We start from the raw sequence: 23,428 nt of genomic DNA on the forward strand, positions 1-23,428 counted from the left end.
CCTCTCAAAATTATCAACGTTTTTTGCAATTTAACGTTATCGTGTCAGGACACACGTCGACGTTCGTGTGCAAAAACCCGTTGTCCCGCATCGTTTCCTCAACATTCAGCCTGTCAATAATAATATCGCACCTTGCAACTTGGTTAGTAGCTAGCGTTAGCGAGCAAACTGGCTAGCAAAACATCAACATCCGGTCGTTTGGTGCTGCTGAAAAGTGCTTCCGGGTCACAAATTTCGTATATATTTCAACTTTATTCTCCACATTTTAACTTTATTCTCAATATAGTATTTCGACTTTATTCTCGAAATGTAAAAAAAAAAATTTTTTTCTTATGACTGGCCCTAATACTCTTCCGACTTTTTAAATTTGATGGAAATTAAAATGTATGTATACCATTAGTAGTTTGAACATAGCAGAGGTCTGTACCACGAATTAGGATTTGTGGTTATCGAGGTAACTTCAGGTTTAACTCTTGGTGTAAAGCTGGTTCTCTTTTTAATGCGGTAAATCACCATGGTAACGTATGCTGAACGGCTAACCTGCTTCGGAGCAGGTTAATTTGACGTAAGAGATTAAAGCCAGTCACTATTGACCAATCAGATCACTGGAAAACTAGAGACATCATCATTCTACAGGATCCTGACTGGGACAAAAGAGTTTGGAGTAACGTGACAATTAATAAAGCGCACCAAATATTAAGCTCAACAGTGACCGCCCACTTGTAGAACGGCTCCCGTTCCGAAAGTGAATTCGAATTTCCCATTCAATCACTCCATTGAAGTTTCATGAAGTCCTTATACGTAGAAAGAGTTTTAAGCCTGGAACCAAATCAATAAGCCACAAAATGAATCATTACGATGAAAAATTTTATTCAGAACACAAGAAAATTGGAAAACACAAAAAAAGTACAAACAGGGCCAGATCATGGTCCCCTGATGCCCCCAGGGCACACGTCTTTTGGTCAAGTTAGACAACGAAAACGTACAGGCCCCCCAGGTCAGCTGCTAGATAAAAAATCTAAGATATTTCTTTACAGTCCCAACTTTTTATTTATGAGTTGTTCTTCCAAAAGACCCTTTAGCCCCCTTTTATCATGACATTGGCAATTTGTCTGCTTTTGTTACTGATGTCAGTTCTTGGTGTTTAAATTGATTAAACTGTTTAAATTATCTCCCTCAAGCAAAATGGATGTTGACACTCTTTCTTCTGGTGGTTTGTTTTACCACCTTTGGAGCTATGACTTTTTTTCCTGTTTTAAGCTGTTCAGTAGCTGTAGAAACTGTGTTTTTAAATTGTCAGTTCATAGTATCAGTATAGGAAGAAAAAAAACTATTTGATGTGTGAAGACAGAAATAGGGAAGTTAAAACTGAAATACTTTCCAATATAGGTATGTCTTAAGAAGGGAATTAAATGATATCCTTGATTCAGCTGACCGGATCTCCTCGGGCAGGTCATTCCAGAGCCTTGTGCCCTGACTGCAAAAGCCCCATCAACTTTGTTTTTTTAGCCGGGCCGTTTGAACGGACAAAAGATCTCTGCCCGAGGTTGTGCCGGTGCATACTGTACTAAAATGTCATCAAGACATCTCACATCTAGATATTGCTTGGACAGAGACCATGGAGAGCCTCAAAAGTAATCAGTGAAATCTTATAATCTAAAATAAAAAACAGAACAGGGATGATGTCATAGTTAAAAGCCTGGCAGCTGAGGTCTGCACAGTCTGTAATGGGTCAATAGAGTTTTGATTCAGGCAAGTAAAATATAACGCTGTTGCAGTAATCCAGGCGGGGTGAGATGAAGGTATGTAAAATGGTCTCTGTGTCTTTAGAGGTTAAGAAAGATTTAATTGTACAAGCTTTGCGGTGAGCTGCTAAAAATCATAAATTGCCATCAGACACCAAGATTCCTTGAAGCAGGCCTGACATGTTTCAACAGGGAGCCAGCAGATGGCAGAATTTGTTTCCCCATAGTCTTTTAACTGGTTGGCACTTGGTGACATTGGCACAGCGTAAATATACATTCCTGTTGTCCTATGTTGCGATGTGCTTTCACTAATCAATATTTCTCATATTAACAATGGATAAAAAGACGATGTGAATTGTGAAAGGAGTTCTGCAGTTCAGAACTGCACAGATAATTGTCTCCCAACTTTGCTGCTCCTCTCAGCTCTATGAAACATTTGTATCATCTTTCAGCTGATCGGTTTGGTTTTACAGCCTTTACGTTTGGGTTCAGTCTCAATCAGTCCTCAGTATTTTATCAACAACCACCAAACGCTCTAATAAACTGACTGTACAGTACCCACATTCCAATTTATCAACACAAAAGTAGTTTATGGCATGAACTCTGCAGACGAAGGATGGGCAGGCTCCCAGGCCCTTGCTCTCAGCCACGACTCTGCATATCTCAAGTCTACCCCCTGCTGTTCAAACGTGGGAACCAGAAATCATGAATGTGCATTCCAACAAAAATGTACACTAGATATATTAGCAGAGAAGGTACATAAACCAGTTGGATGTTAACATTCTGGTGCATATACAATAAAATAGAAAAATCTATGTTTTGCAGTTCATATCTTTATTAATCAATTTGGAATATTCCCTTATCATTGCCATCTTGTGAAATATTTGATAGTGACAACTCTTTGGTCTTCAACGTTATTTAATGGAAACCCTCTTAGAAGTTTAGAGGAGAAATCTTAATTTGGTGGATATTCAAATAACTCATTGACATTCAGGCCCCCCCTGCATGGGTCCAAAGGCCAAAAAGATGGTTTTATCTTTTATTATTATGAGATAGCTAAATATATAATGAAAAAATAAATAAATCATCATAAATCACACTTAATGTGTACACCGTTTTATTATTATTACAGTACATAAGGTACCACCTACGAAATATTAAGGCCAAATTGAAGATTTATGTATTTTAATTGTTTATAAAATTTACATCCATTTGGATGACATAGATTTAACATAAAAAAAACCAATCAATTAATTTGAGTTCAAACAAATCGCCAATTACGATTTTGAAATCAATTGGATTGAATGATTATAAATACAAATCTGATTATTGTGTCTTTAAAACACATTGGATTAAATTATAGCTGTTACAGAAATTTCAGTCTTATTTCATTTGTTTGATTGTCAAAGATTGGTGCATTACGTTCAGTTTATTTTTGAATCGGTGTAATCCAAACGGATGGAAATTGTGTATACAATTCAAATACATCAATCATAAATTGGAGCCATACGTATTTTTTTGAGTGTACGAGCCGTATAGGAATGAGCATAACGAGGACGATGAAAAAAAGAAAAGGGGGGGGGGGAGATTATGAAACCTCGCGAGATTACCACTGCAACGAGGGACTGGGGCTTGGTCTTGAAGTTTTTCAGATGCATCTGTAGATGAATCATAACAGCATCAAGATGTCGGGACGATCAGGCCGCGCCGAGACCCGGAGTCGGGCTAAAGATGACATTAAAAAGGTCCTGGCGGCCATCGAGAAAGTGCGCAAATGGTACGTGAGCGGTGCGGGGGGGCAACATGGAGGGAAATGTGTCAGTTCACCGCGGGCTGTTATCTGCTGCGTCGCTCAACAAACTTCAGTCGGAAAAGTTCGATGATTGACGGGACTGTTGGACCAATCGATGCCCGCGTTTGACGGAGGAGGCGGGGCCTAGCTGAGTTTTTTTTTTTTTTTCCCCCTCTTCGCCGAGAGCTGTCAATATGGCCACAGCCGCACATGCTGCGCGCTGTGATGCGGGCTGTGGTCGCTTCCCCAGTGAAAATGGGGAATGGAAGACAAACACCCCGGCGGCCTCCTCTCGTGATTTTGAACACGCTTCGTGTAACGTGAACGAGAGCTGTCGAGACTGTGAGACGCGATTAGCTGTCATCGGTGCTGTGTGCAGGCGCGCACGTGAGCCCTGTGTGTCATGTTAGAGATTAACGCTATTAAAGCAGATAATGTGATGTCAAGAGCTGAACTGGGCTCCTCTCTAAAATTAGACAAACTGATGTTAATTCCAGGGAGAAGAAATGGGTGACAGTTGGAGACACATCCTTACGCATATTCAAGTGGGTGCCAGTAACAGAAACAAAGCAGGTGGGGGTCTCAAATAAGAAATAAATAAACATCTTGCTGTTCATGAATTTAGACTTGCAATCAATATCCCTGTCTTATGAGTAAACAGTCTTATTTGGGGTATTTGACTGTCTGTTTTCAGATATATCGCACCAAATCCACAGGTGGAGAGGTTAGACTGAAAGACGTGGTGCTGGAAAACACAAACTCTTTACTGGATTTCACTGGTGAGTTGTGTGTCTGCTGTTCATAGAAATGCCGGAGCCACTGAATGTGTTTTGAAGGTTAATATGTTAAAAGGGCCAACAACGAAAAAAACAAACAACAACCCCTGTGCTCCTCGCTTCAGATGAAAACAGCAACCAGAGCTTTTTGTCGGACGTCTACCAGCCTAAAATGGACAACAGCAGTAGCACCTCTAGCTCGCAGCAGGTCAGCCCTCCACACACGTCCGGCCTCCGAGCTGAAGACTCCCAACCACCAATGCTGGGCCAGGAGAGTGTGGACGGTATGTGGGAAGCCTCTGTTCTTAAACTTGGGTGTTTACCCTTCATTTTTTTGTATTTCATTATCGGTAACAGCAATTAACATTAACGACGAATAACGTTAAAAACTCCTTGAAATCACGTCGTGTACAGTACTGTCTCTGTGTTCGTTCACTGTCAAAGCTGCATTAATGAGGATATCACTCCACCGTTCCTTGTGAATGCAGAGCCAGTTCATTCAGGACAAGAGGGGGCTGATGAGCCTCCGACTCTCATCAAGGAGGACCTTCTTTCATCAGGAACAGTCAGACGGAGCACCCTGGACACACAGGTTCACTTTCATAAACATTTTCCTTGATTAAATAGAAACTCAATTCATATCTCTGTAACATGCCTCATTTTTAATCGACAGGAGGAACTGGATGAATCAGGGGCACCCCCTTTAAAGAAGATCTGCACAGGAGAAAATGCTGTACTGAGATAGCTTATTTATAAATTGTTTTGTCAAAATGCACCCAAAGTCTTTGAGCATACCTGTCATCAGCTGTTGTCACATCAGCTAAGCTTTCAAAAATGATTTGAAGGTTCTCATGACATATTTACACAAATATTACTCATTACATTTCAGCAAATGAAAAGGTATCTACCGCAGAATCTTTGTTCACTTTTAAAGGTCTTTTAAAAGGCTCAGATTTCTGAAAGGTATGGAAATGATCAAGTCACTGGTATAGCAGGCGGATTGTATTTCCTTTCATATGCCATAAATGTCTGGCAACTGTTTCTCATTTACTCTTCATGCAGTTGAACTTCTGTTTGCATGTTTCCATATCCTATTGCTTTCTGTTTTTATTTTGGAGATTTACATGCCATTTTGGAAATATGTTAAATGTGTAGCTTTATGCAGGTTGATGTTTAGATGTGCCATTATTGTATAAAAATGATGCCCTTTCTAAAACAGATCCTCTTTTGGCTCATCACATGCAAGAATAAATCCCTTTATAAAATATTTATATCATAATTTGCCCATGTTTATAACAGATTGTGTTTTGTAAACCATAATAAATGCTACTCTTCATGTCAATTAATTGATGCTGCATGGTTCGATTTTATTCACCATAATATCTTGAGGATATCAATCTACATATATACTGAAGGCAACCCAATTTTTAATTACACCTGTTCAAAATGGAGCCCTGACAGCACGTTTAGAAATTAATTTGATGATTCAAAGATTAGTGCAACATCAGTTTTCAACATTATCCAAGACAAAACACGGAAATGTGTTTCATTATTAATTAATTTAAATGATCATATAGTGTGTGGTAAAGACTGAGGAGACTCTCAAGGGCAAAGTTGAAAATACAGGCCTGCTTTAACTGCACTGACTGGAGAGGTTTTTATTTAAAGGCTGCAACTACAGACCTGGATGAACACTGGGACACATTACACCAGTTTTTCAGAGGATGTGTGTATCCACTAAGACTATCTCCACCTCCGGCAACAACAGGCGCTGTTTTACAGCTAAACTCAGGCAGCATTAGACCAACGGAAATGCCTACAGAAGCAGGGGACAGGATCCTGTATTACAAAGCCAGAAATACATAGACCAAGGGGGTCAGAGTATAAGCAAAGAGGGGTAACAACCATTCATCAATGTAGGTGGGTCTCCAGGACATCACCAGATACAGGAAACCATCCCCCAGCACTGTGAGGAACCATCAGCTAGCCCACATCCTTAAAGTGTTTTAGTGCAGGTTAAATAAGCCCCCATTCACCACAACATCCAGGACATGTGCACTTCCAGAGTTAGGAAGTGGGCATGAAACATCACTGTAGACCCCTGGACATGACCTGTTCCAACTGACACAGATAATCAGTTAATCAGTCATGTAATGTCAGGAACAATACCTGTACAACCTTCTGTAACACTACAACTTGCACTGTACTTGCAAATTATATTAGTTAAAAACTCATAATGCAATAGCAATAGCATGAACATATTCATCAGTTGTCAAATAGAAATACAAGCAGTGTGTACATACTGTACATAGATATGTAATCACGTGTACATATTGTAGGTGTATGTACACATACACCTACTTTATGTACTGTATATAAAGAAACCTATGACGCTACCCGCATAACATTTACCTGTTTCTAACTGGTTTGACATTCTTCCCAACTGGCTTTTTATTTAAGTACCTCAGCTTTTTTGTTCTTCAGGTTCATTACCTGTTATATGCAAATAGATAGATAGATAGATAGATAGATAGATGAACATTATTGATCCCCAAAAAATATAAGAATCGCAAAATTTTGCATTATAAGGAATACAACTATAAAGAATGTACATTAATAGTACAGTATGTAATGTGCAACCAGGAACATGGTAACATGAATGTGAAACGTGCCGGGATTTGTGTTAAACAGAGTCCAGCGTCTCTCGTGTTGTACAGTCTTGTGGCAGGAGAGATTTCCTGTAACGGTCCTTGTGAAATAGAATCACTTGAAGTGTGCATAGAGGCATGGCCTTTCTTGTTTAGTTTTTTTTTACATCTACATGTCTAACCATTGTTGCTGGTGCTGTGTCTAAATACAATGAGAGACGGTGGAAAATTCAAATTCCTTGTGTGCACAAACATACTTGACCAATAGAGCTAACTGTGATGATCTACATTGTCATCAGCTGACCCCCAGGCTCTTCTATGTCGTGTGTGGGCGTGGTTTGTGTGAGATGGGGCTGTCCTAGATTGACAATAGACAGGCAACGTCAGCCAATCATAGATCGCATCACAACAACTCGATTACGGCGCTTCGCCGGGGGAACCAATGAACATCGAGCGAAGGCGGGGCTTGCGTGCGTCGCCGCTTGCTGCCGGGGAAACGGAGTACTGAGGGTGTAGGGGATTGTGCCGGTGCACTAGAAACTCCCGCCATTTCGAAAGGGAATTAACCTCTTGATTGATCCAGGTTATTTTTTTCGTAACGCTCGCTAACGCTGTTATCCAACGGGGAGACGCGCCGACAGTGCGAAAATGCCGGGTAGATCAAACGACAGCGGGCCTAGTTTGCACTGACTTTCGGGACTGTACAAAAACGCGCGCCAGACTCGCCTGCCGAGCTGCGACCGATGCCGCGAGTTTGATTTCGGTGCGGTTTCGCGTCCTTTCAAGTCAAACCGGAGCTAAAAGTTTCCGAACTTCTCTCCAGAGACACGTCCAGGAGCCCGTTTTACCCACCCGACTCAGCGTGAGACCACCATGACGCCGCTACCGGAGGAGAGAAGAGGGATGCAATGAGGCGGCTGACACGAAGCGCACTGTTATTGTTTTGCAACGAGATAGCGATCCAGCCTGCTAGCTAGCTAGCCAGCTAGCTGCTACACGTTGGGTGCCGGGCCTGCCGGCGGTAACGTGAGCCTCGCTAACACATTCCGGGGACATTTGGATACATGCTGAGGACATACTGTTGTATATTGTTGTGCTGAGTTGCTGATAGAAATATCCGAGTTCGACTTTGGCACCCGTGCCAATCTGTGCGTTTGAAATGGCACCGCTTTTGGGCCGGAAACCTTACCCACTGGCTAAGCCGCTAGCCGAGCCACCAGGCCCGAGAGACGAGGTCTACATCATCGAGCACACCAAGGAGGCCTTCAGGAACAAAGAGTATCCTTCAACACGGTGGTGATGCTCTGTCTCGTCTCGGCCAGGGGCAGTCGGCCCGCAACTGCAGCCGGCTTCCCCTGCCTGGGTACGCCGATGTCAACGCAGTTACACGTACACGACTCTAACCCAGGCTAACGGAGCTCTTTTTTTATTCCCAGATATCTGTAACGTTTCCCCGCGTGTGCTCACTTTACACTGGCTGACCAGCTCCGCTCGCTAACACACCTCTTTGCTAACCCTCCCGCGGCGGCTGTGTGCTCCACATTGCTGGGAAACTATGAGATGTTGAGCGGCAACTTTGGCGCAGTTGTCGCGCTCACGAGTTGCTATTAAGGGGCCCGTCCTTTCCCTTTCGGCTTTTACGGCCCCGCTGTCAGTGGCCGCTAATGCTAGCGGAGTTAGCTAGCATTAGCTGCTAACACCAGGCGTCCAATTATGTCACAATAGCGCGTCGTCCGCTCTCACGGACCGGAGCTAGCTGCTAACGTTAGCTCACCGATCCTCCGCAGCCGTGCTACATTTTGTGGGTTGTTGTTTTTTGGTTTTTTTTAAGTTTGCCAAGTGAGGACATCAGCTGACTTTACACGCAGTCACTCGTTTAAAACAGGTTTCTGACAGGGTTGTTCTTGTGTAACAGCGAGGAGACTTTGTTCTCTCGTGTGTATGAGATGCTTTTTTTTTTTTTAAAGGAAACTTCGCAACTGTCATGAGCCGCGATTGCTCAAAGTGTCACGCGTTGTCGTAGTGTTTTTTTTTTAAATAGATCTTTTAATGGCAACACAAACGTTAGCATCGCTTTGAAACATGCTTGGATTCATGCTTCGTTTAATTCCCCTAACTTCTGGTGTGTGGCTGTGACATCAGCACTTGGGGAACAGCTCTGGGAACCACAGGCCTCCTGTGATCTTTCCCTTCTTTATTGTTGTGAGATTTTTTTTGAGTTTTGTTTTTACAGTCAAACATTTTTCCTCCCGTCAACAACTCAAAGAAGTGTGTTTAATGTTGTTTCAGCCACATTTCATCTTCATTTTGAAGTAGTCTGGGACATTTTCCATCATCCACCTGCCCGTTTTCCTGGCCTTGCATTGTTTGTTGAGAGTGTAACCATGATACGTTTTGTGATGCACTCATATGCCAGGTGCCCCTCTGCAGCAGCCTTGTTTTAACTGTTGACATCCTTGTCACTACTATTGCCACTTGCTTCTCATTGAGTATGCACATAACAGTGCAATCAGCTGTCCACCTGTGAATGTTGTGGTTTACCTTGACAAAATGACTACAGGGAGTATGAGGCACGCTTGGAGAGGTATAGTGAGCGTATCTGGACTTGCAAGAGCACTGGAAGCAGCCAGCTGACGCACAACGAGGCCTGGGAAGAGGAACAAGAAGTCACTGAACTGTGAGTTTCACACACGGGGCATGCATGTTTTCAATTCCACCCAAATATCGAAAATAAGAGCCTTGTCAAGAGCCAGTCATTACTCTCAGCTGATTGTCGTCCACAGCCCATGCACACAACATACACATACACATTCAGAAGTTCAACAAAGCTCTTGGTTTTATCAAATATATAATCATCTACTTGTTCGGGTGCTTTTGCCAAAAATATAAATGATCCTCTTTACAAACACTTGTGTCATGAAAGCGACATTATCACCAAGTGAAGGTCACACGGCTTGCTGCTTTGCTATGATTGGATAAATCTGGTGCTCCTCCTCTCATTCTATTTAGAGGGTGTGTGCGATTGAGTCATCCTTGAATCTGCAATGGCCTGGTGAGACTTTCCTTATCCTGATCTGCAAAAGGGAAGGACATAGACAAGAAAATTAAACAAATCCAGTTGAGATCTTCAAACCACTTGTAACCAGCCAAATGTACATATACAGTGTGGTCTATGTGTCGTCGGGAAGAGGAAGGTGACATAAACTATATATGCGACTCAGGGAGATATCACAGCAACGGCAGAGCAGTGCTCAGCTGCCCAGAGCTCTAGTCGCTCAGGATCACAAGCTTCATTTAAGCTCCGTCTAATAATATCAGCTAAGAGAATTTACTCCCCCTACTGGCCACTCTCTGCTTTTTGTTGTCCTGTTATGTAATGTTGTGGACCTTGTGATGGTTGCGGGCCAGATATCCTGGACGTGTGAAAGAAATCTTGCCATGATTACAGCACATCCTCTCACTTTGTGTGAGCGATACAAAGTGATGGGAATGTAAAAGTTATATTAGATTTTGTTTGTCGTGCAATGTTTTGTACTAATTGCTGCTCACGCTCTGTTTGTAGGCTTCAGGAAGAGTATCCCCAGTGGTTTGAGAAGCCGGTGCTGGAGATGGTCCACCACAACACAGTGTCTTTGGACAAACTGGTTGAAATGGCCTGGGTGGAGATCCTTACCAAGTATGCCGTGGATGAAGAGTGTGACTTCCTGGTCAGTCTTGTCAATCTCAATTTTCTAAACTTGTGTGTTACGTGGCTGTTGCATAACTTTGTGTTTTGATTCTACAATGTTGCATTCCCTATACTACTTCAAGTATTATCTTGAGAAAAAAAAATGTAACCTTTTTTTTTACCATTCATCATTAACAACAAACAATGTATAATTAATTATTGCTGAACATGTACCACGGCATGTCATACATTTTTTTAATTAATATTCTGTCACCATCCTGGAAGCCATTTGTTTCAGTTGCTTTCAGCCAGGTATAAATACATGGCAGTCACTATCATTCCATTAATGGAATTGAGAAAGTATTTATAAAATGATAAAACTGTTTAAAGTCTAAATGTAAACAATCCTAGTAATAGGACAGAAGTAAGCACGTTTTTAATTGAAGACTTCCTGACGGTGTAATCTGAATCTTTTTGTTCTTCTTAAGGTGGGAAAGGACAAAAGTTTGCAAGTGAAAGTGGTAAAGATCCACCCCCTAGAAAACCCAGAGAGCGAGACAGGGGAGAAGAAGCTTGAAGGTGCCTGCGACTCGCCGTCCAGCGACAAGGAGAACGCAAGTCAAGAGAACCAGAGGAAGGAGCCTCCCCCCAGAGAGGAGGAGAACCGGAGGGAGAGTCTCAGTGAGTACAAATTAGTACAGTTGCAATCACAAAAGGAACACGTAGGGACTATGTGTATACTCATGTACTATTTGCTAAGTCTTTCTTAATATTTTTTCTTTGATAATGTTTTGCTCCCTGTCAGGTGACAGAGCGCGACGTTCCCCAAGGAAACTTGCTACTGCTACGAAGGAGGAGAAGAGGAAGTGGGTAATGCCCAAATTCCTTCCTCATAAGTACGACGTAAAGCTCATCAGCGAGGATAAGGTGTGTATCATGTAATCAGCACTCTACAAGTGTTTGGATGCATTTTCCTTTTATGTCCCAAATAAGAATCAGTCTTATCTTGTATCTTGACTTCTGCTGTAGGTCATCAGTGATGTCCCTGCAGACAGTCTTTTCAGAACGGAGCGCCCTCCGACAAAGGAGATCATTCGCTATTTCATCAGGCACTATGCCCTGAGGCTGGGCATGGGAGAGAGCGCTCCCTGGGTGGTCGAGGACGAACTGGTGAAGAAGTTTAACCTGCCCAGCAAATTCAGTGACTTTCTTCTTGATCCGCATAAGGTAAGTTACCTTATCTGCCTGTCATTTCTTAAAAAATGTTGCTCCTTCTTGGCTCACGATCTTTTCTTTTGCTAAAGTTTTTAGCAGAGAATCCTTCGGCGAAGCGTAGGAGCTTGACATCTCCAGAGGGTAAACCTAGCAAGAAGCTTAAGACCTCTGATACACCAGGAGAGGATTCGGGAAATGAGAAGGGGGAGAAGAAAAGGAAAAAGAAGGACGCTTTGGGCATGCCCCTCAGTCCCACCATCTGGGGCCACATGCAGGTTAGCTGGCATCTATGCACACAATGAAGTCTTGTATTGACATTACTTATTGATTATGGGGGATCCCTTAAAAGTCAAAGCTTTAATTAATGGCGCCATGTTGTTTTTTATTTCAGAAAATCAAAATGAATGGGTCTCCACTCAATGTTAAAAACTCAGGCACTCCTAAGAAAGGAGAAGGCAAAGGCTCCGCACCCTCCACTCCGAAATCGAGCAGAAAGTCTGGAGACAAAAAAGAAGGAAAGAAAACCGGAAAGAATGGTGATAAGAAGCTTAATGTGCTCAAAGCTAAAAAGGATGGCAAAGGTGGTGCTAAGACACCGAAGATGAAGCAGATGACTCTGTTGCATCTGGCTAAGAGCAGCCCTGCTGGGAGCCCTAAGAAGAGAGTCCGAAGTACTGGCATGGGTACACCTAAACTAGGGAAGCCACTGCACCCTATGGCTCTCCACCTCCTTCGTTACTATAAGGAGCACAAGGGAAAAGATGACAAAAAGAATTCCCTCTCCTCTCTCATCTCCAAGGCTGCAAAGACCTTATCCCCAGACGATCGCAGTCGTCTGCCGGAGGAGCTCAGGGAGCTGGTGCAGAAACGCTGGGAGCTTCTGGAGCAAAAGAAACGATGGGCAGCCATGAGCGAAGAGGAACGACAGGAAGAGATGAAGAAGCGGCGCGAGGAAGTCAAAGAGAAACTACGAGAAAAGGCCAAGGAGAGACGCGAGAAGGAGATGTTGGTCCGCCGCGAACAATCCCGTAGATACGAGGACCAGGAAATCGAAGATGGCAAGACCCTGCCGGCATTCAAGCTTGTAGACATGCCAGAGGGCTTGCCCAACACCCTGTTTGGTGATGTGGCCATGGTCGTGGACTTCCTTCACTGCTATGCCGGGCTGCTCATGCCGGATGACCAGTATCCCATCACAGCAGTTGCCCTGATGGAAGCATTGGCTGGGGAACGGTCCGGCTTCCACTACCTGAACCGAGTGCTGGTGGTGCTTCTCCAAACGATGCTGCAGGACGAGCTCGCAGAAGGCTACAGTGAGCTCGATATGCCCTTATCTGAGATCCCCCTCACCATGCACTCTGTGTCAGAGCTTGCGCGGTTGTGTCTTCGTCCGTGTGACGCTCACGGCGAGGAGAGTGGCCAGGGCTCAGTGGACTCTGGGCCCATGGGGGGTTTTGACGACGTGGTGACCAGCGAGTTCCTGGAGAAGCTCGAGACAATCGAGGTGTTTGAGCTTGGCCCCGAAGAGAAGGTCAACCTGCTGCTGGCTCTGTGCCACCGCATCCTCATGACCTACTCGGTGGAAGACCACGTCGATGCAATGCACCAGCGATCGGCTGAGCTGTGGAAGGAGCGCCTGGCAATGCTGAAAGAGGTCAACGACCGCAAGAAGGCTGAGAAGAAGAAGCGGAAGGAGATGGAAGGTGGGCGAGGATCATCAAATAGCTTCACTTGTAGTTGTAATACAGCAGTGGAAAAGCGTATTTGCCAGTAATTTCTCTGCTCTTTTCACTCAACTGGAAAGCTTGTAAATACATTTTGCATTTACTGTGAAAATACTGTGTTTGTTAATCTTGTCAGATGTCCGAGATGAGAAATACCGATACCTATATATTGATTTAATTTTTTTGGTCTCAAAGGTGAAAAGAAAAAGGACGGGGGTACTAAGAAGGAAGTCAAAAAGGAAGTTAAGGTGGAGCCGGAGCCGGAGGACATGATCAGCTCAGTGAAGAGCCGGCGGCTGATGTCCATGCAGGCCAAGAAGGAGAAAGAGGAGATGGACAGGCAGAACAAAGGTAAACGCCATAGCACAACATGTTCCTTTTTAAATGTGTGTTTTAAATTTTTTGTTCCATTGTGAGACTAATCAATTCTAATTTAGTTCCACTTGGCTCATAGCTTTTCCACCACTGAGATCTTTTGATAATTTCAATCATTGAGAGAAACTCCAAACGGATTATGATTAAATGGATTAGAATTTTTATGCAAGTATACCTCACTCTTTATTTGTAATTGTATCCCCCCCCCACCCCAGAGCGTATGGAGAAAGAGGCGGAAGAGGAACGGATGCGTAAACAGAGGGCCACTGCAGAAAGAGCCTTCCAGGATGGAATAACTAAATCCAGACTTGTCATGCGCAGGACCCCACTGGGTACAGACAGGAATCATAACAGGTGAGTGATGCGCATAAACAGTTATAGATTATATACACAGATAAAAACAAACAGCCTCTGTCTTAAAAAAATAACTTTCATCATTTCTAACCATGTTTGATTTGTGTCTTTCTTCAGATACTGGCTCTTCTCGGACGTGGTTCCTGGTCTGTACGTGGAGAAAGGCTGGGTGCATGAAAGCATTGACTACAGCTTCACCCCTCCACCCGAAGACAAACCAGCCGACCCCGAGGTGGAAGAGGAGGAGGACGGGGAGTCTTCCACTGCTAATGACTCTCAAGGTTCAGTTGTGAAAAGTTTTGTTATTCTCCTCAAAGTATTTAATTTTTTGTTAAAAATGGCTATTTGCTGATACCACCAACATTTTTGGGGGGTCTTAACATCAAGAAGCTAACTTTCTAAAACCAATTAACTTTTTGAAGTTTTGCTTTGTCTGCAGTTTAATGTATGTATATGATTAAATGTATGAATGTATTCTTTTTCCACAGTCACAGTAGCAGAGAAGGATGATGGAAGCATAGATGGTGCCATTAGTGAAGGAGCCCAGCAGGGGGCAGCACCTGACGTCTGTATAGAAACAACTGCTCCCAACCAGGGACAGAACCTCTGGTAAGAGCTCTGCTGCTTTCTTCTTTCTGTCTGTTTTCTCTTTCATTTGATTGATTAAACAATTTAAAAAAAATAAATCTTTTCTTCATTTTGTAATTTTTTTATGCCTTTTTACAACCAGGTTCATATGTGACAACCCAGCTGAGCTGGAGGAGTTGGTGGAAGGTCTTCATTCTCAGGGGGTCAGAGAGAGTGAACTGAAGGCAAAAATACAAAGCAGGTACATGCTCTTTCACTACAGGAGATAATTTGATTGTAGTCCCGCTGCACTTCTCATCTGCTCTTTCGGGGAGGATTTTTGACCAAAAAATAAGCTAATTATTTTTAACTGAACGTTTTGTTTGTAGGAACTATTATTGGCAGCAAAGTTGAAGATGGAGAAGTGTAGGGAGGAAATATATTGAATACACAGAATTGGTTCCCAGTGAAGCAAAAGAGTACGTGCAATATTGGGTTTTGAAAACAAAGCAACAGAGCACACAACTAACTAACCCCCCCCCCCCCCCCCCCCCCCCCCAAAAACCCTTATTAGGTATCAGGACATCCTCCACTCCATCCATTTGACCCGTAAGGGCAAATTGGGCCTCAGGACCTGTGATGGCTATGAAGAGCTGCTCAAATACCTGCGCAGTGACATACAGGAGGTAGCCTCACGGCTTCAGAAGGGCGGCCTGGGTTACCTGGATGACAACATAGACATCGAACAGCAGGTGACTGGTTTGTCTGATGTAGTGATGGATACAGTTAGGATTTCAGTGGTACTACAACTCAAAGTTTAACTAACTTAGTATTTTTTTTTTTTAAACTACAGAATTAACATTGTTTTACTTTTTCTCGTTGCAAACTTGCACCCGTAATTCCTAACTCTTCTTCTTCTTCTTCTTCTTCTGTACACAGTTGAAAGAAACAGAGAGCTTGAAAGACTTTGGCGAGTGCATCATCACCATTCAGGCTTGTGTAATCAAAAAGTTCCTGCAGGGATTCATGGCCCCCAAGCAGAAAAAGAAGAAGAGGCAAGGGGGCGAAGAAAGCAGCAAGGCTGAAGAGGTGGATGAGGAGAAGAGACTGGCAGAGGAGGCCAGGGTAAGCAAAAAGGGTTCAAGTGTTCGTATTTGGTTTTAATTTTGTCTCACGGGTGACGTGGTCACTTAAGGAATTTAGCCGTTAACCACTTGCATAAATTTTGTCTAGTAAATCCAGGGTTCTGTTGAACTTTTTCCTTTTAGGTAGCTACGGCGGTAGAGAAGTGGAAGACGGCTATCAGAGAGGCCCAGACCTTTTCCCGCATGCACGTGCTGCTGGGAATGTTGGACGCTTGCATAAAGTGGGACATGTCTGCTGAGAACGCTCGCTGCAAAGTCTGTCGCAGGAAAGGTGAGGACTCGTCTCTTGCAGTCAAGACACTTGCACCACAGGTTATTTGTAGCCAATGATAACAGGGTACCTTTTTATATACATAGGAATATATCTGTAGGATGAAGTGAAGCCCATAGCCAGGACAAAATATTCAGTCTTTTCTAACCTTCTGGATTCCTGTTTTCTACCCTGCACGTGGCCAATCTGTCCTGCTTGAGTGAAACAGTGCTTCCCAACCAGTCCTCTGCTTCTTGTCCAGTGCTCAGGCAGGGCCCATCTATTCTGAAGCTGATGGAGTCTAGGCCCAGATCCAGAAAGTGCAGCATGCTCAGAGCAGAACAGTCAAGTAGTGTCAGGCAGGTCTACATACAGAGCTGGCCGTCCCGCAGACCAACAGGTGAACCTGTAGTGATAAGATGACAATAGGTACTTGCCCAGCAACACAGACACACAAGAAAAATGGCCTTTTTCAGGGAGTGAAGACCAGGAGAAGTAAGACTGAAACAACAGAAAGTGGGAATGCCGAGTAAATTCTAGTTCAAAATAAGAAAATGGATTTTTTTTTTAAACTACTTTTGATTTATACTTATCTCTTTGGTCTATGTATCATCCCCAGGTGATGATGAGAAACTCATCCTCTGTGATGAGTGTAACAAGGCTTTCCACCTGTTCTGCCTGCGACCGGCCCTGTACCGCATCCCGGCCGGAGAGTGGCTGTGTCCTGCCTGCCAGCCCACCGTGGCCCGACGTGGCTCTAGGTCGAGGTAAATGTCTCATTTCAACTTTATTTGTTTTGTCCCGTATTCGCTCTACACAGAGAGTTAGTGTCTCCAAAAATCATTCTGATAATTCCACTTTCTTCTTTTAAATTAGATTTAAAAAACCAGAATGTAATAAATTAATGATGCTGGTTTCTGTTGAGCAAATTAAAAACATTTCTTCTGTGGTTTCTTCTTCGTCTCTCTGTTGCAGGAACTATAACCAAGACACAGAGGAAGAAGAGGATGAGGAGGAGTCTGAAGAGGAGGACTCTGATGAAGATGAAGAGGACGAGGAGGAAAATGACTACAAAGCCATGGGTCACAGCTGTGAGTGTCAAAGAGAGAAATTTAAGTCACTCAACTTTCAGACTATTTGAGACAAATTCATTGTGAAACCAGTTTCTAATCACACATTTCCCCGAACACGTCAATGAATCCCACTTTTCTATGAAACACCATGGCACAAAAGAAAAAAACAACAACAAATAAATGTAAGATATTTTAAACCTGCGAGGGTTTTGTAAAATGGTCGTCCTCGGGGGTTTAACGGTTGGGAATGAGAGGAATGCTGATGGGGAATTTTTCGCCCCTGTCTCTATAGTCTGTGTGTTGTCATGTAGCACCGCTCAGGTCTGGACCGTTGCTTTGAAGCCACGTCTCACTCTGACTTCACTCGGAGTATGTGGCAGGATGATCCCCTTTGTTTGGCTCAGGCCTGCGTGTCAAGGTCAATGATTAAAAAAAGTCTAGTGCATCGAGGATGATTAGTTACAGAGAAGGTGGCACTGCCGCCCGAGAACAGATTTATTTTTATACTTTATAGTGTAAATATTTTTCACACCTGAAAGTTCCATCCACGGCTGATGTCTTTGTGACATTGTTTACATTAAATCCAGTTAGTTTTTGTTCTACGTTACAATTTTGTGAGCACAAGTAAGATGTTGTCGTCATCTTTGTGGGCTACTGCAGGCAAAAACTGCAATTCAACATTTCGTCTCCTCCGGCCCGATGTGGCACTAAAGCTCTTTTTGCTTCTCTTCTGCTTCGTTTTCTTCTTCCAATTGGTCCAAAGGCCCAAACAATTCAAATAAGTGTTTTCACACTACAAACAAACCGAACAATGGTTCACTCTGATCCGGTTCCACCTCTAAGACTAAGGTCCAGAATGGCCTGGGATTTGATTTTGGTCCACTTTAAAATATCAATGACACAACTGAGGACTTAAACACTAATTTCAGATAGAGCTGCAACAGTTAATTGTTTAGTAATCTATGACTTAATCATTTGCCAACTATTTTGATAATCCATTAATCGGTTAAAGTAGTTTTTATTGGGTAAAAAAATCTCTGATTTCAGCTTCTTAAATATGAATATTTTCTGGTTTCTTTGCTCCTCTGTGACAGTGAACTGAATATCTTTGGTGTTTGGACAAAACAAAACATCATTTTTATAACATTTTATGGACCAAACAACTAATCGAGTAATCGAAAAATAATCAACAGATTAATCGTTAGTTGCAGCCCTAATTTTAGATTCCGTAAGCGGAGCTGCGGCCTATCCATGATGTCAATTCATAGTTGTTGATTTCCCGGTGTCATGACCACCCCTTGTTGGTTTTCAACAGTGAGGCCAAGGAAGAAGAATAAGCAGTCTTCATCCCGGCAGAAAACCTCAAAAAGTAAATCCAAGACGCAGTCCTCTTCAGGTAGTCAGAGCAGTAAACAGAGAACTGGCCCCAACAGCCCTGCAGACATTGACGAACTGGTAAGAAGCCACGAGGACACTCAACAGACTTTTCTTGTCAAAAATGTGCTCTGACGGGATATAATAATAGTTTTTCATACCATCCTATGTGCTATTTGTGTGGTTTCCACAGGTGCGACAGAGTTCACAGTCAGGAGTGCGCAGGCAGGCGTTGGTACTGGAGAGGTGCGAGGAAATCCTCAAGAAGCTGATGAAATTCCGCTACAGCTGGCCGTTCAGGTGAGCAACAAATCCAGTCTGTATGCTCTGTGTACAGTGAGACATTTGAGTGTAAGTTGTTTACCTCAGCTGCAAGCTAACTGTGACTTGTTCTAGCAACATGAGTGATAGTTTTTTTTTCTTACTTGGTATCTTCGAGCTTGCTGTGCACGGACCAGCAGGGACTCTAACAAGGAAATCCTTCAGTTTGTACACAGTTAATATTTGGGTGAGGGTCATGGTTGAGTTTATGAACTACCAATCTTAGTGGAGTTGGAGGAGTTCGTGCACAACCTGAGAAACTCACCCTGAAAGTCTGAATGGAGGCTTTACTTGCATATGTTAGCGAATTGTTTTCATTCAGAGGATTTATATTGTCAGAATTTTTCATTTTCCAATAAAACAATATCATGTCACCACTTCATTAAAATTGTGTTTATTAAGATACATTTTTAAACAAATTTGCTCAAACAAATGCCAATAATCCTTTTGTGTTTTGTAGGAAACACATGTGCTGTCAAGCTGAGATATGGAGTTATTATGATCCTCTGTGTTTAGTCTAACTCGCCTCTTCCTCTGCTCCTCTTCCAGGGAGCCAGTGTCCATAGAGGAGGCAGAGGACTACTTGGACATCATCTCCCAGCCCATGGATTTCCAGACGATCCTGGGAAAGTTCAGCCAGGGTGCGTATCGTCACGCCCAGGACTTCCTGGAAGACTTGAAGCTGGTCTTCTCCAACGCAGAGGAGTACAACCAGCAGGGCAGCACCGTGCTCTCCTGTATGGTCAAGACGGAGCAGACCTTCACCGAGCTGCTACAGAAGCTACTGCCTGGCCTCAGCTACCTCCGTCGGCGCTCACGCAAACGCATCAGCCAAGTACCTGCAACATCCGAGGAAGATGAGGAAGAGGAAAATGACGAGGAGGAAGAGGAGGAGGATGAAGAAGAGCAGGAAGAGGAGCCAAAGAAGAAGATGCAGAATGGCAAATCAAGCAGGAAGAAACTCAGAAGCGGTCGTGGACAGAGGGACGAGGAAAGCGAGAGTGAGGAGGAGGAAGAAGATGAGGATGATGACAGCAGGAGGAGAAGCAAGCGGACCTCGGCCACCTCCAGCAGGAAGGATTACAGGGAGCAGGATAGCGATGGCGAGCGTGACACACGGAGAACTCGTCAGCGGGGGGGGCGGGGCGACACTGGGGGGGCGAGCAGCGACGAGGACCGGTCCAGCCAGCAGCGACATTCCAAGAGACAGAAACGCTCATGAAGTCTCTCTGCTTTAACAGATTATGTCCTGCTCCTCTTGAAAACAAAATTTTAAAAAAATCAAGACCCCTCCCATCTCCTCCCACATCCAGCGAGGCTCAATCCTCAGAAGGACATTTTTTGTGTTTTTGAATTTTTGTTCATATTTTGAACAACCAACAAGAAAACTGATTTATATTTGTAATGTTGAATATTGGTGATGTTTTTGTTCAACCAAGAAAAGAGATGATGGAGAGGTCCTTATAGCTCTTAAGACTATTTGATTTGAAGTTCAGTTCCAAGGTGACAACCCCACACACTTTGTTATTTCTTTTTTTCACATTTTCTCTCCCAACACAGCGGCCCAGTGTAATCAGATGTCTGCCTTCATTCATAGTTCAGCCATCACTTTACTGGGGCGTTTCGGAGTAGTCCAGCTGTAAGATGTCAATCCCGCTCACTGTCAACAGCCCCGATGGCTGATTTATGAAATATTGTCCTCTGTAAACCGCCCTCACTACTAATCATCTTGCAACCAAGATTATCTTGGGTCAAATGCAGGTGTATTATAGATAAACACAATAGTATTTTACTAGTCCTAGTAGTTGTTTTCCAGCCCAGGCTGTGGGTCGTGACTACAGGATCACACATGTAGTCACATCACTTTTAATGCAAAGGGAAAAACCAAACTTTTCATCCCAGCTCCTAGTGCCAAGATGTTTTTTTTGTTGTTTTTTTTCTATTCAAAAAAAAGAGGGACCCTACTTGGGGTCTCTTTCTTGGTGTGCAGAGCTGACCAGCCTTTCCTCCTCGGTAGTGCCCTGTCACAAAAAAAAGAACCGGTACCTCAGTGCTCCGTCAGTTTGCACTCCTTCTGTGTCAAGTGCACCTTCTATGCCAGCAGCTGCAGGACCACACTTTGTTGAGATCGTGTGCATAAACATTTGTAAACAGTGTTTAAAAAAAATGACAAATGTGATGTTTGTTAGGAAAAAACGGGCATTTTTTAAATATTTGATATTTTTTGCACATTTTATTTGGTATTGTAATAATGACGACTTGTTGATCTTAATCACATCCAAGTAAATCGCAGGGTGTAACCAGGGCTCTCTCCGTCGACGCAGAGAACACGGTGGGAGTTGTTGTCCTTTGCGTTCTCGCAGCAGAAACTCACTTGCATGTACATTTTGTAACAAAACACCCAAATGACCACCGTCATTGCTTTTATGTGGAATTAGTGACACAAACACTCGTAGGTTTAAAATCAACTCCTCAGAGGTGAATGAAGGCTTTCCGCAATGTCATGGTTCGATCACCAGGTGGCGCTCTCCTCCTGCTCTTTTGTCCCCAGTGTCGTCCCGCTATGACACCTGACTGCCACTGTTATGCGCCCTCGCTGTGTATTACGAGCAGGGGAACTCCGTACTGCTGGTTTTGTAGTGACTGGTGGAGACCCGCTGCGGCAGATTGATTTTATTTTTGAATCCGTCACTAAACGGTCACTAAAAGGTTTCTCTCTGTGGCGAGGTTGCCATCACACTGATGAGGCAGTGGTTGGTTTTCCCTCTTCTGTCTTGTTCTGTACTGTTCTAGTTTTCTAGTGCTGTTATCATTGAGACTTCACTGATTTCCTGATTTTTTTTTTTCTTATTTGCCCACTAATTTGCCCCCTCTCGCCTATTTGTTTGAGTTTGGCTTTGCTCCTGACATGATTGACAGTAGTTTCAATCACTGTTACGAGTGTTTGACATATCCACCAACAAGCAAAAGACAACTGTCCCTCTCCAAATGAGACCAGACTGTAAATGCTTTTCTTAATTCTTTGAGGAGCCGCAAAAGTCTTTTACACTTCCTTTTTTTATATATATTTATAGTCTCTAAAGCTGTGTTTGGGCAGACTCGGAGGATTTACATGTAAAGAATTTCCAATAAAGGCTAAGGACGAAGACCGTCGTTCTCCGTTTTGTTTGTGTTGAGCTGATGAGCGTCCCCAGGTCCGACGAGACCGACATCCCTGCCATCTGTAAACCTTGTGAAAGACGATGAACAGGGAGGAAAGCGGTGCTATCCGTGACCACCGACCAATGTCTAATTTTACTTTTTAATAAAATATCCAATTGTGTTTTTCTCTTTGGTGTTGAATCTTTTCCCAGAAAACATCTGCATCTTCACACACAGGCCAGATTTATCAGCAAATGTGGCGCGTCGAAGCCAGAGCTGACGTGACATGTCAGAGAGATGAGAAACTTGGACTGGAACTGTTCCATGAAAACATCTTGTGGAAAAAGTGAAACTGTTGGTCGCTGAGTGCGGATGCGATGACACAACCTGGACTCTAAACTGATCCAGCGCTTCTTTTTTGGTCAACTGGTCATTGACTTTTTCCAAGTCTGTGCACAAGACAACGGCCTCATTTCATTCGCCGGGACAGAAATGAAGCCCGATTCCAGTTTGGCCAGTAGACACCACTGGACACAAGGCACCAGATATTTACACAAGGTCATTAAAGTGTCTAGACAGCCACCGAGTGTGGTTGCTGTAGTTGTTTATGGACCAAAATAATGATTTCACTGCACTCCGTAGTTCCAGGCAGTTTCACGCGGAGCTCTCTCCACAAAAATGTGCCTGAACAGATATTAAGCGGCGGCAAAGATCCCCACGGACCGAAGAACACACGAGATGGAGTTGCCAGGTTGTGTATGTAGGGTGCAGGGGAGAGCGTGCAAGGAGGACAGCGGGATCTTATGAAATATCTGGCGGTGAGGCGCTGACAGCCCGAGAGCCATCTGTAATTTGGCAACAGGTGTAGGAGCTAAGAAGGATCAGAGTAAAGGTCAGAGATGAGAAGAGTCAGTGGAAACGCGGCACCTCATTAGTGACCGTTCAAACATGGCAGCTGCTGAATTCAGCTTCAACAAACCATAAATGATGTTTCACTCTCCATTGTCATCCACTACGTTTTGACTCGGCCCCTGGCTCAGTGTAATAGATGTGCCAGATTTAGCCACGGAGGCGACTTCTCATCTGCGATCCCCGGCAGGTTGTTGATTTAAAAAAAACACAAACGTACAAGTTACAGGAAAACACAGAAGTCAATCAATTCAAATAATCCACTGGTGTTGTTTTTTTAACCGGTCTATCATTGGAAAAAGTTGCAGGTCTGCGATCTTCACCCACAAGAAGAGAAGCATAAATGGCAGAT

General features: G+C 43.5%; 3 protein-coding genes across 8 annotated transcripts in view; 2 read left to right on the forward strand and 1 right to left on the reverse strand.

Annotated features, from left to right (window-relative positions):
- Positions 1-522, reverse strand: part of hip1 (huntingtin interacting protein 1) — a 43,236-nt gene extending 42,714 nt beyond the window's left edge. For all 4 annotated transcript variants that reach the window (XM_035622306.2, XM_035622304.2, XM_035622305.2 and 1 more), the window contains exon 1: positions 395-522. In XM_035622306.2, the coding sequence (XP_035478199.1) occupies positions 395-412 (18 nt within the window). In that variant the 5' untranslated portion in view covers positions 413-522. The remainder of the gene's footprint in view (positions 1-394) is intronic.
- A 2,831-nt stretch (positions 523-3,353) lies between these two features.
- Positions 3,354-5,659, forward strand: bcl7bb (BAF chromatin remodeling complex subunit BCL7B b). Its single transcript, XM_035623772.1, has 6 exons — positions 3,354-3,522; positions 4,035-4,110; positions 4,232-4,316; positions 4,439-4,597; positions 4,802-4,905; positions 4,987-5,659. Exons 1-6 carry the CDS (start codon positions 3,410-3,412, stop codon positions 5,056-5,058), a joined length of 609 nt encoding a protein of 202 aa, XP_035479665.1. The 5' UTR covers positions 3,354-3,409; the 3' UTR covers positions 5,059-5,659.
- A 1,787-nt stretch (positions 5,660-7,446) lies between these two features.
- Positions 7,447-22,348, forward strand: baz1b (bromodomain adjacent to zinc finger domain, 1B). 3 transcript variants are annotated; one of them, XM_047335555.1, is made up of 22 exons: positions 7,447-8,239; positions 9,522-9,638; positions 10,524-10,668; positions 11,117-11,309; positions 11,434-11,555; positions 11,658-11,855; positions 11,933-12,118; positions 12,235-13,546; positions 13,763-13,918; positions 14,158-14,296; positions 14,414-14,577; positions 14,785-14,905; positions 15,027-15,125; positions 15,438-15,615; positions 15,803-15,988; positions 16,132-16,279; positions 16,521-16,658; positions 16,878-17,025; positions 17,234-17,349; positions 18,647-18,786; positions 18,899-19,005; positions 19,576-22,348. In XM_047335555.1, the coding sequence occupies exons 1-22, from the start codon at positions 8,121-8,123 to the stop codon at positions 20,246-20,248; spliced, it is 4,905 nt and encodes a 1,634-aa protein (XP_047191511.1). In that variant the 5' UTR covers positions 7,447-8,120; the 3' UTR covers positions 20,249-22,348. The 3 variants fall into 3 exon arrangements, with proteins under 3 accessions (XP_047191511.1, XP_035478531.2, XP_035478532.2); XM_035622638.2 differs by having other exon boundaries at positions 14,791-14,905; XM_035622639.2 differs by lacking the exon at positions 16,521-16,658 and having other exon boundaries at positions 7,448-8,239.
- The last annotated feature ends 1,080 nt before the right edge of the window (positions 22,349-23,428 follow it).

The sequence above is a fragment of the Scophthalmus maximus genome, chromosome 11 (assembly GCF_022379125.1).
Source record: "Scophthalmus maximus strain ysfricsl-2021 chromosome 11, ASM2237912v1, whole genome shotgun sequence".
Taxonomy (NCBI): Eukaryota; Metazoa; Chordata; class Actinopteri; order Pleuronectiformes; family Scophthalmidae; genus Scophthalmus; species Scophthalmus maximus.